A 12,771-nucleotide genomic window follows, 5' to 3' on the forward strand; every position below is an offset into this window, starting at 1 on the left:
GAAGAATCACAATTTCTAAGTCTGATTTCTTTGATACCTAATAGCAGTTATAGCCTATTATATCATAATAGCCATGGGCCTCCTTCCTCATGAAATTTTCAGCATCAAATTTTTTCAAATCATCATTTGAATTCCAATGAAAAGATAGATTTTTAAAAAAGAAAGTCAATAAAGGACACCTTTCTATAAATGTAAAGAGATAGTACAGTTTGCCTTTTCATCAAATCTTAGTAGGATGGTGTCTTAGCAATTGATTCCATTCTTCCATTGAATATGGAGTATTTGAAGGAAGGTCTTCCAGGCCTCTGAGATGACTCAGTGAGTAAAAGCTGCAACCAAGCCTGCTGGTCTGAGTTCGATTCCCAAACCCACTTGGATTCCCAAAGGCATTCTTCTGTCTCCACACAGATGCTAGGGTACTTATGCAGCTGGACATAAAGATAGATGGATGGGTAACTTCTTACAGACCAGTGAGCTTCTGGTCTGTGCTTGAGCCTTTAAATCATTGCTTCTTTACAAATTGACTGAAAAACCTGGCAACGGAGATTCTCAGACTCAGGGTAACATTAAGTAAAAGAGTTTTTGAGTTGGAGGTTAATTTTATATAAACTTTGTTAGCTTGTGGCAAATCCTTTCATAGTGTTGGTTGAGAACCGCGGAGATTTTAGGTACTTATTCTTGGTCCTCTTAGTTACATGAAGAAACACCAGAATTGTGAAAGCATTTTATGTGGACAGTAGAGACGTTTCCATGGTTGCTAAAGACAATTAGTACTTATAAGATCTGTGTTCCAGTAAAGGTATCATTCACACATGGAACAGTCTAGACAGAGGCAAACCCTGGATTAGGGTTCTGTAGGGATAGTGAGACCAGTAACTGTCTATATTTTATCTTATTCTTCCTGGAGTCGTGACACCTCCTCTGAAATGCCTATAGTTCCCGTGTCTTAATATGAGAACATTTACCTTATCATTGCAGCAGACCTTTGACAGCGGATATGACAAAGTGCATAACTCAATGATTCTGTTTCATGTTTAGGTCTTCAATAAACTCATCAGGAGATACAAATATTTGGAAAAGGCATTTGAAGATGAAATGAAAAAGGTAAATTCAAATATCTAAGGCAGAAGGATCCTGAACTTGGGGCCAACCTGGGCTACAAAACAAGACCATATCTCACGTGCCAACACTCTCATTCCCTGCCATTTGGTGATGTCTTGGTTTGTTGAGAGTACAAATATGTACATGCTCTCGCGCTCTCCCCTCTCTCCCCCCCCCCCTCTCTCTCTCTCACACACACACACACACACACACAGTTTTTAACTCCAGCACTTTCACTCCCTGGCATCTTGGTTCGTTGAGTGCTTACTAGACATAGAAGACAAATGCTTTGTTCTGGTTTTTCTGCTTACTTAGCATAAATACCAGTGACATCATCTCTCTGAAACAAAGTCTTTTGGATGCTAAGGATGGCACGGCCATGTGTCCTGTACACATTACAGAGCTAGTAAGAAAGAAGGTCACATCACCTGCATTGTAAATATAAACCTATATTACCCTTGGGAACTTTTCACTGGTGTTGAGTGATGAAGACGCAGCTAGTCCCTGTTGTGATTGGATTCCCCTGGGGAATCTCAGAGTCATACCTAAGAAATGATGAAACTGAGAAAAGGTAGTCCCAGCATAAAGCAAAGAAGAGGGAAAAGAGGAGCACGTCCCCCACCTTGAAGGACTTAAAACTCACTGTGAAGAGGGAGATAAAGCCCCCCTTGCTTTGTGTCAAACTTTCTAAGTTACCCTCTCTCACTTTCTGACATCTTAAAGTTTGTCATGTTGTGACACGCACATCTCCCATTGCCTCCCTACCATGGAAAATGTGTTTGATTCTGAATGTTTTAAAAACTTAGAACCCTTCTCACCCTCAAAGGTCTTGCTTCACACGGACTCTTTTCCTGCTGTGTTTTATGTTTGCAAACAGTTACTTTCTTAGGGCTGGAGAGGAGAGGTGCCTCCGCAGTTAAAAGTGCTTGCTCACACTTGCAAAGGGGCCTGAGTCCAATTCCCACCACTCATCAGGTGACTGATAACAACCTATAATTCCAGTTCCAGAGATCTGACACCCTCCTCTGGCCTTTCCAGGCACCTATATACATGGCATATATACAGAGAGACACACACTTACTTGTAAATCAATAAAAATAAAGTTTTATTCTTTTCAAAACAGATTTTGTGTACGCCATGGTGAGGGAGTGGTTACCCATCATGGGGGCAGGGGTGGAAGTCAATATATTACAGAAAACATGTTCATTATACAAAGCCAAATGTACATTATGTATACACATGGTTCCCAAGTGTCTCACTCTTCTTATGGCCATTTATAGCCATATGTTCATGAACCTAGAGGAAAGCGACAGAATTTTTTTTTATTATTTTATTTTATTTTATTTATTTTTTTTTTTTTTTTTTTTTTTTTTTTTGTGCACACTGGATGGGGTATAAATATCCAGAGGGTGAAAGATATGGCATTTTCTTCACATACTATCAACATCTATGAAGCAGACAAAGGCTTTGGCGTCATTGCACATGTATGTCCAGTGTATGATGACTGTACTATGTGGCGACCCGCTTCCCCATCTGGACACGGATGGATAATCTCATTGCATTTTTATCTTCCAACCCTGGCATCTGGACGTCCAAACATGATTTTTTTGTTTGTTTGTTTGACCCACAGCTCCTCCTCTTCCTTAAAGCATTTTCAGAAGCCGAGCAGACAAAGTTGGCAATGCTGTCGGGGATCTTGCTGGGCAATGGGACCCTGCCTGCAACCATCCTCACCAGTCTCTTCACCGACAACTTAGTCAAAGAAGGTAATTGTGCTTGGGGTCTTGTCCCATGTGAGGGGGAGAGGAAAAGGACACTATAGACAAGTAGAAAACTGCCTGCCCTGTGTGTGTGTGTGTGTGTGTGTGTGTGTGTGTGTGTGTGTGTGTGTGTGCGCACGCGCGCACACGCGCGCGCGCGTGCACTCATTGTCTGGGAATATTTATGCTTTGTAGGACCCTTTTGCCCTTGGAGATAAAACACTAGCCAGGAACTCCAGTTTTCATGTGGAAACCAGAAACTTTCCAAACAGAAAAATCTCTTCTAAACAGTTTCTGCTTCATACCTGTGGAACCTATCTGGAGGCTGAAGCCAAAGTGTTATCACAGGTTCAAGGCCAGCTTGGGCTAGAGTGAGCCACAGGCCAGCCTGAACTACAGAGCAGTTGCCCTTGCCTAAATGAAAGAAAGACAAATCCGAAGACTTCACAGGTTTCCTGGGTGTTGGTTTAGTCTCATTTTTAAGACATTGAGGGTGAGATGACTTATTGGTCGAGAGCATTTGTTGTTCTTGAAGAAGACCAGAGTTCTGTTCCCAGGAGCTCACAACTGCCTATGACCACAGCTCCAGGGGAGCCTGCACTCTGCTGACCTTGGACACACACACATGCACATACATAAGCACACATGTAAATTAAAGTATCGGTTTTTTTTTTTAAGGCATTCATTATACAAGACAGTGAATCATTTCAAAGTCAAGATTACTGCAGCAGAGAGAGACTTGGGCAAATTCTAAAATGTTAGGAGTTTGGCTGGCATTACTACAGTCATTGATTATAGAATAAAACAAGAGTGGGCTGTTTTCTTGTAGGAGGATAATGGTATGCAAATTATAATTTAACACAAAACAGTTATTTTCCTTGAAAATAAATTAAAGGAGCTTTTGTGAGAACATCTGTTTCTTCTGGGAAGTTTTTCTCCTGCGTGGAGGACAGCCCCAATTCATTCATACCAGTAGTAAGAGGGCTATAGTACTCTTGTAGCTAAGAAATAAATAGCAAGTCAAGAGACAAGTGGCATTATGAGGTTCTCTACAGTGTTTGGCTTATGGTTCCAGAATCATTCATCATTGTTATTACTGGGATATTTGAAAGCATTTCTCTGAAAAGAATTCAGGACACTTCATGTATCTTATATGTTAACCTTTTATGAATAGAAAAAGAAGGTACAAATGATGCTTTATACATTGATAATACTGAATTACCCTAGCGATCGCAACAGAAAATAGTCAGTCACCTTACTAGTTAATGTAACCCTGCAGGGGAGAGGATCCGTAGTCTTGCTGAAGATGAGGACTAAGCTCCCAACACCATCAGGTGGTTCATAATCACCTATAACTCTATTATTTCAGGGCACTCAATGCCCTCCTCTGACCTCCATGGTCACATGCATGTATGAAGTATATATATAATACTCGGGTACACACATGTATACATAAAATAAAATAATAAATCTTTAACAACAACCGTTATAGAATTGAGGTGGTTGCATGACTTAATTATTCACCTTTTCTGTGTTTGAAATTGGTTGTAGTAAACAGGGAAGAAAGTGCCCTTGCCATGGGAGTGATCTCGTGTTGGAACCGTGCTTTTGAATTCCTAACTAGGAAAGGATTGAGAAATTATACCCAGAAAACAGGACAATCCCACTCACCGAAAGGGTAACCACAAAAACATCCCCAGGTTCCCATCAGGTGTCCCCTGTAGTACAGAGTGATCAGCCAAAATATAGGTGCTTTTTTCTTTAAGCTGCAAATTTCAATCATGCTGCTTTCTCTCTTAAAAGGCAGGTTACAGAATAGTCTTATTTTTACTTCATTACCCAACTGTATTAAAGTTATATTGATTCATAAACTACTAATAATGTTCAAAGTTTGTGCTATGGGCAGGGAATGTAGCTTAGTGATTCAGCAACTGCCTAGTGTGTATGCAGGCCTGAGTTTAGCCTCTGACAGCACAAAAAGAAAAATCATCTTTAAAAGTAGTCAGCATAAGATTCTTGAGTGTATAATACTCCCTTATGGGTGTGTGTGCGTTTATTGCCACAGCATGCTGTGTCAACCTCTGGACAGCTTTGTCATGTCAGCTCTCTTTTCTTCACCTTTATGTATATTCCAGGGATTGAACTCAGGTCATCAGACTTGCATAAGCACCTTTAACTACTAAGCCATTTAGCTGACCCATGTCTTTTAAATGGCAAGCGTCAGTGAATAGGAATGTTATTCATAGCATGGACTGCATCCCTAGAGTGGATTCTCAGTCACTGTCAAGTGTCTTCAATCAACCATGCACACACCTCCCTCCCTCCTTATTCATATTCAGCAATAAGGCACTTCGTAGCTTATAGGTCTAGGCGCTTTGCCAGCAGGATGACATAGACTGCTGAAGTCACAGAAGTGATGACTAAGGAGGAGGTGCCAGGATGGAGACTCCTCAGAAGTCAACCTGGCTTGACCGAAATAGGATTCTTGTAGACAGAAATAAAGGAGATATTGGCAGCTGCTTAGGACACCAATACTAGGCAGACATCCAGTTTAGGGCTATCATTTAAATATTTCAACTACACTATAAGACTTTGTCAAATGCAGTACAACCTTATATTTAGAAATTGGAAATGCTACAGAAAAGCTGTCGGCCAGCCAGCTAACTAGCTAATAGCTTGTTTTTGGAAGCAGACATGATCTAAGCCTAGATAAGGGATTGAGTGGTTTCCTGATTAGCATCTACACATCTATCTAAGTCACTTTTAAAATTCCAGAAGTGTTTGGTTTTAAGCAGCCTTGCTGTTGTATAAATTGAAAGGTTGGTGATCGTCCACACCAAGAGTACTCTTCAGTCACTGTTGGTCCTTACTGACATCACTTGACAAATCAGATGTCACCAGATCGAAAACTTCTGTCCTGCCAGTTGCTTAGAAAGCTGAAGCAGGAGAATTGCGTGTTCCTAGCTAGCCTGAGCTACATAGAAAAACCCTAACTCAATAAAACAAAACTAAACTATAATAAATAAATTAAAAAAAACTATGCATCTGAATCTTAAATAGATTCTCAGACTGCCATTCTGTCCATTAGCTTTTCCAACTTCAGGACCCGGTCTCAATTTCAGAGACCATTCCAGAACCACACCCTTTGCCTTGTAGCTCTCTGGTGTCTCCCACATCAAACTTAGGGAAAGAATAGAGCAGGAAGCCTTCTCTCTTTCCCGGGCCCTTTGAAGTAAATTTATTGACCACTTCATTCATATCATTTGCCTGCACCTCTTTGTCATAATTTTGGCGGTGGGCCTGTTGGTTCAGAGCATCAGAAGTTTCCCCGGGTCAGACCGTTGCATTTTCTAAAAAAACAACACAGAATAGATGGCATAATAGCCAGCAGTGGTCTTAGCATCAACGTGAGTTCCAGTCATTATCTGCTATTTTTTGACCATAGAATACTTTTTGCCTTGATAGAGTTCATACCATAAAAGTAAATTAGCCAGAATTTGTGAATATAGCTTTGTTCTTCTGAGTGTCACCAAAGTCAACAAACCTGGGACCCTAGAGACCATAGGGTGACGCTAGAGGTCATCAGATGAACTTTTGGTACCATGCACTCTTGCAATTAGTGGTTTTTTGGCATATTATAGTTCACTATCCAGTAGCCATGTAGAAATGCTGGCATGGTGGTACAGTTTGTAATTCCAGTGCTAAGAAGCAGAAATATGAGGGTTCCTGGCTCTTGATATCCTATAAGGCTAGCCTAACTGGGGAGCCTCAGGCAAATGAAGAGAACGTGTCTCAGAAAACAAGATGAAGGGCATCAGAGGAGTAACACCCAGTGTTGACCTCTGGCCTGCACACACATGCACACTAAGTGAATATGAATAAATGAGTTAATAAATAGACACATGAATACTTAAGCTGTACCAGTTTGAAGTCAGGAGTCCTACACTGGAAACTTTGTTTGTATTTTGTTTTTTAAGACAGGGTATCTCTGGGTAGCCCTAGCTGTACTAGAACTCACTCTGTATACCAGACTGGCCTAGAGATCTGCCTGCCTCTACCTATGGAGTGCTGAGATTAAAGGTGTGTGCAGCCACCACCGGCTGAAAACGCTTTTGATTTGTTTTCCTTGATGATTTTTTTTGTTGTCCTTCATTTGTTCTTTTGTTTTTATAAATGGGATATCACCATGTTGGCCTGCCTGCCCTCAAACTTACTGTGTCCACCAGGTGGTCTGGCTCTTACAGCAATGCTCCTGTCTCCCCTTTGTTGACATCACGAGCATGCCCAAGTTCTTTCTCATAAAAATGTTTTCTTTGTCATATGACAAGAGAGCTGTACATGCAGGTCTATCTGTTTTTCTTCTCTCCCAAATTAACTGTGGCCCATTTCAGGAAGCCTGGTCAGAAGTGTTGCCTTGTGCATCCTCACAAGTGGTCTCCGGGACACAAAAATGACATTCTCACTTCTTTTGACAGGCATTGCAGCCTCATTTGCTGTCAAGCTTTTCAAAGCCTGGATGGCCGAGAAGGATGCCAATTCTGTTACCTCTTCCTTGCGAAAAGCCAACTTGGACAAGCGGCTGCTTGTGAGTGTCTGTGCATCAAAGGTTGTGTGTGTGACTGCTGTCTGTGCTGTCGTGTCAGTGACATGCCAGGCTATGCTGAACTGGACTGTGTTCCTTTCATTTCTCACCACAGAGAAAGTAATTTAACCTTGCATACAGCCTAATGTATTTTAAATAAAGTACCCATAGGCCAATCATGAGGAACCTTTGGGAAATTGTGAGGGTGTTTCTAGAGAGGGTTAATAGGGGCAGGGAGTTCTGTATGCTGTAAGACAGTCTATAGGGCAGTGTGCTGCACCAAATAAAAAGGGGTAAGAACTAGTGAGCTGAATGTTAGCATATGTTTTCTCTGCTTCCTAGTTGGTGCTGAGAACAAGCCACTCCTGTAATATACTACCCCCAACTGTGAGCCAAATTAATCCCTTCTCTTTAGTGGCTTTCTGTCTGATACATGGTCATATCCATCTATTCAAAAAAAATAATGAGATATGCAAGCCCTCGAAATCAGAAGTTTGTTGGCATGGTATTAACATTTTATCAATAGTAGAACTTTCTCTTGAGGATTGTGCAAGTTGAATGATACGGAACTTACCTAGCATGCGCAAAGTCTTCCTAGCTGTAATCCCCAGCATAATAAAACAAACCAACAGATACTTTCTCTATATCAAATGAATTTTTGCAAAACTAAAGGTTTTTTTTTTTTTTTAATCTCATTAACCTCAACAAATCAGGTACTTGTGATATCTTGAATAGGATTTATATTGCACCTTTCTTCCTTACTGGGACGGTGGTTCATGCATGCCATGGGGCACATACAGAGAAGTCAGGGCAACTTGTGGGAGTTTATTCTTCTACTCTGTTGTTGTGGGGATCAAACTCAAATTTGTGGGCTTTGCCTCAAGCCTACTTACCCAGTGAGCCATCCTGCCAGTGATCCTCTGAATTATCCATGAATTAGCTGGGTCTTGTCTAGTCATAGCTAGGTGCCAAATGTCATTCATCCTAGGAACCAGAGTGTAGGATCAGCTCCCATTAGATCACTGTGTCTGCATAGCATAGGACAAGAACACAGGTCATCGGTTGGTCCTTGGGCACATTAAAAGCATACCTTCTATTGGCCACACAAAGTTGCTGGCCCTCCTGGAGACATGGCTCAGTGATTAAGAGTGCCTACTGCTCTTGCAAAGACTCCCTGCATCTATGTCAGGAAGAGGAAGTTCACAGCTTCCTGGAACTCTTATCTCCAGATATTCCAATACTCTCTTCTAGAATCCAAGGGCACCTGCACCCATGAACATGTGTCTACATATTGATGCATGTGCATAAATATAGTTTAAAATAAAAAACTTCAAAAAAGAAGTCACTGGCAAGCCTGGAAATAGAGTGGGACATTTGGCTACTTCTGCCTCTGTTTGTAGACAGTGTGGGGAGGCGAGGGGTGCTGGAGGTTGCTGTTGGTCCACTTTGACAGAGGGTGTTGCCTATTGGAAACAAAGATAGACAGTCACAGCTTGCCATAAAAGCCCACTAACTGTGGTTTCTTAACTAGCCATAGGTTGGTTAATTAGATGACTGGTTGTAAAACGTCATCTGTTTTGGGAGCATGACATTTAACTGTTCCTACTAGATCTGTTGTCTGTCTGTATGTTGTGGGAATGAGAAGCGTAGATGGTGTTTCTCTCAAGTGCTCACAACGTAAGTTGGGTGGGACAGGGTATTTGTGATACACAAGTACAGTAGGTGCCTGAGAGTCCCTGACTTAACACATGAGGCACTTGGCATCTGTTACATGCTCAAGAGTAATTTTTGTTACATGAAGATATATAACAGTTTATGTAACTGTTCAGAAAAATAGTAATGTTAGCCATTTCTTAGCCATGTTACAGAAGAAGTAAAAAATTGTGGGAGTGGGAGGAGAAACTATTCCATATCCCTAGGAAAGGGGAAAGTGAAGTTGCTTTTTCTTTTGATTATTCATTGAGTTTGCTTTTGCCATATTACATGCCAAAGCTTTCTGGGAATAGAATAGCTGAAAGATAGCAAACAGACCCTTGCCTTTATGAGATGATATCCTACTTTAAGGGAATAAGCAACACACAGGTAGAACGTGTATAATTTTTTTTTAAATGGTGAAGCTGGGGTCATCATAGTACATGTCTATAATCCTAACATAGGTCACTGAGGCATGTAAGATAACCATGAGTTTTCTGCTGGCCTTCTGCAACATAGCTAGTTCAATGCATACCTTCATGAGACTTCACCTCAAAGTCAAAAAAAGGGGGGGAATAGAAAATTATATAGACACTGGACAAAAGCTAAAGGAGAACAGATTATGGGGAGCAGTAACCAATAGACTTTAGTAGTAAGGGAAGGCTTGTGTAATGAGGGGATATATCATTCTAAAGCCCACATCTGCTTCATAAATGAACCACGAACATTGTGATGGGCACACACTGGAACATAACCGGATTCTACTTCAGAGTCGAGGTCTTCCTAACAGGACTGCTCAATGGTTGCACTGAGTAATGAAGCCAGAATTGGCCTCAGTGCCATCGGCACGGTCCTTAAACCATGTCAACTGCTAAACTTGTTGTATTTCTACTTTATGGCTCCATGGGTAGGAGTGCCTGCCACCAAGCCTGATGAACTGAGTGTGATTCCTTAGGATCCACATATGGAAGGACCAAACTTCCACAGGTTGTTTTCTGAGGACTCACATAAGTCGGCATATGACCTACAGGTGTATGAACACACTAGTTAGATATAGAGAGAGAGATGACCAGATGGATGGATGGGTAGATGGATGGATGAATAGCTGATAGATAGATGGATGGATGGATAGATAGATAGATAGATAGATAGATAGATAGATAGATAGATTCACAGATAATTGATGTTTTGATTTGTTTCTTTAGAAACGCTTGTATTTTAAATAGTTACTATGAAGGAAGTGCCAGTACACTTTCATTCTCAGGGAGGGGGGGAGGGGGACCACTCCATAAGATGAAATGGACCTTCCCCTGAGTAATGAAGTCTCTGTATGGTGAGAAAGTTGTTTTCATGTGAACATTGGATAGATGTTCCCACAGACTCTGTTCTGACATAAAATATATGACTTGAGGGAAATTTGGGGATGATGACAGGGGCCTGGCAGCCGCTCCTGTGTTCCTCTCCTTAGTGGCTCCTCTCCCTGGCAGCAACCCCATGGCAGATCTTCCCACTGGGAAGGGTTACAGAACCATTGGCTGCACGCATGCAGATCAAACCAATGTAAAGCACATGTCTGTTTTTTAGACTTGACTGCAACTTGAAAATTGTGAGAGCTTTGAAAATTCCCTTACTGCCATAGTTAGGTACTGGATTAATACAGGATTAGCTCATGACTAAGTGTTACTTAGCAAGTGCCAGGCTATGTAGGGTAAAATAAAGCAATGAAAATATGAAAGCAGCTAAGGTGCTTTGCTCTTTTTTTGTTGTTTTAACAAAATATCCCACCAGAATGATGTAAGAAGCCTAGCAGTTTCTGGGTGATGGTGGTGCATACCTTTAATCCCAGCACATGAGATCTTAGTGAGTTCCAGGCCAACCTGGTCTACAAAGTGAGTTTCAGGGCAGCCAAGGCTGTTACACAGAGAAACCCTGTCTCAAAAAAACCAAAAAGAAAGAAACAGGGCAGTTGATGAGGAGTCTTTAACTTGAGTCTCAGTCAGAACTTAGTGGAGAATGGGAATCCCACTGCTCCTGTTCTGTTTCTGAACAGTGTGTGGCAGCATTGGCTCAGGATGAGAATGGAGGTCATTGCTGGGAGGAGGAGTCCCAGATGTTCCCTGGTGATCCCCATCATTTTAGGGGAGGAGGAACCACTGATGTTCCCTAGTGATCCCCACTATTTCAGCTTTAAAGAAAGAAACTATCCCAGTTAAGGAAGCAGTGTGAGTGGCTAATGATTTGGTTTTTCTTCACAATTTAAAAACAACTCAAGTACTATTCTGTTCTTTTGGATTTGTGTTGGGGGGATTATTCTTTTGTTTTGTTTTGTTTTTCAAGGCAGGGTTTCTCTGTATAGTCCTGGCTATCCTGGAACTCTGCTGGGATCATGCCACCAACTCCCAGTGAGAGTTTTTATCTCTCATGTGACCAAACAAATCTAGGCCTGTGCTATTACTGATTAAAGTGAAGAAAAAGGGCTTGATGGTTCCAGTGATCAAAGCCAGTGGGTGTGTTGGCACAATCAATCCACTTTATAAAATGTCTTATTTTAAACAGTGCTCACCTCAGTGTCTGCACTAGGAATAGTACTCAGCTGTGGTGCAGCTGTCATCTTCCTGTCTGCAGAAGAGGTCCCAAGTGTGTGAATACAGAGATTCCATCGAGTTTATACAGCTCCTTTTCTCCTTCAGGAACTCTTCCCAGTGAACAGACAGAGTGTGGACCATTTTGCTAAGTACTTCACTGACGCGGGGCTGAAGGAGCTGTCAGACTTTCTCCGAGTCCAGCAGTCACTGGGCACCAGGAAGGAGCTGCAGAAGGAGCTGCAAGAGCGACTGTCTCAGGAATGTCCTATCAAGGAGGTAGGAGGCCATGGTGAACTCTTGCACAACCTATGGGGATGAAGGATAGGGGCATGGCCCCCTCGGGGAGGAAGGAGACTGGTGAACTCCAGCACAGTATACACACTTGATGGGTACAGGTGTTTACTGGTGGGGCACTTGAAGAAGCATTCATGGTTTTCATCCCCAGCACTCCAAATACTGTGCACGCTGGTGTGTGTGTGTATGTGTGTGTGTATTCAAATACAAATGGGAAGAATTACAAGGTCATATAGAACAGCTTCCCCCCCCCCCCCGGTGTTTATTGATATACATACACTGTCCCCTTTTTCCTAGCATTTGGGTTGGCTCAAAGCACTCATTCAAGATCCTCTTTTATTACATTTTGGGGTATTCTAAAAATTAATGTTATTTTGGTTCAAATGGCCCATTTTACCAGGTTGCTATAATTATCACAATTTCATTAACACATAGACTTGGCTATCTGCTATTAGAATACCCCAGGGCAATATTTCTGTTTTCTTGTGGATTCTCTACCTGGTGTTGGCATTAGCTAGTGCTTTGTATCCGTCTGGGTAGGGTATTTTCGAATGTGTGGCCTTGTTTCTATTTTCATGGTGATTGGAGTCAAACCCAATGCAAATGAACAGCAAGAGCTCCACTGGATTGTATTCTATCACCTTTGAAAAAGAAAACACAAATCCACACAGAGAATAATCATTTGGGCCAGTACCTTGTTTACGAAAGCTATGTGTAAAAGTGTAGGTTTCTGGAACCATATGTCAGCATAGTTTCC

At 41.7% G+C, this 12,771-nt stretch overlaps 1 protein-coding gene across 1 annotated transcript in view; it reads left to right on the top strand.

The window, feature by feature from the left end:
* The window catches only part of Bzw2 (basic leucine zipper and W2 domains 2), a 53,035-nt gene that overhangs the window by 30,672 nt on the left and 9,592 nt on the right, over positions 1 to 12,771 (top strand). The window contains exons 5-8 of the mRNA XM_051175090.1: positions 1,039 to 1,104; positions 2,732 to 2,867; positions 7,337 to 7,446; positions 11,826 to 11,996. Coding sequence (XP_051031047.1) covers positions 1,039 to 1,104; positions 2,732 to 2,867; positions 7,337 to 7,446; positions 11,826 to 11,996 — 483 coding nt within the window. The remainder of the gene's footprint in view (positions 1 to 1,038; positions 1,105 to 2,731; positions 2,868 to 7,336; positions 7,447 to 11,825; positions 11,997 to 12,771) is intronic.

This window comes from Phodopus roborovskii, unplaced genomic scaffold (assembly GCF_943737965.1).
Source record: "Phodopus roborovskii unplaced genomic scaffold, PHOROB, whole genome shotgun sequence".
Classification (NCBI taxonomy): domain Eukaryota; kingdom Metazoa; phylum Chordata; class Mammalia; order Rodentia; family Cricetidae; genus Phodopus; species Phodopus roborovskii.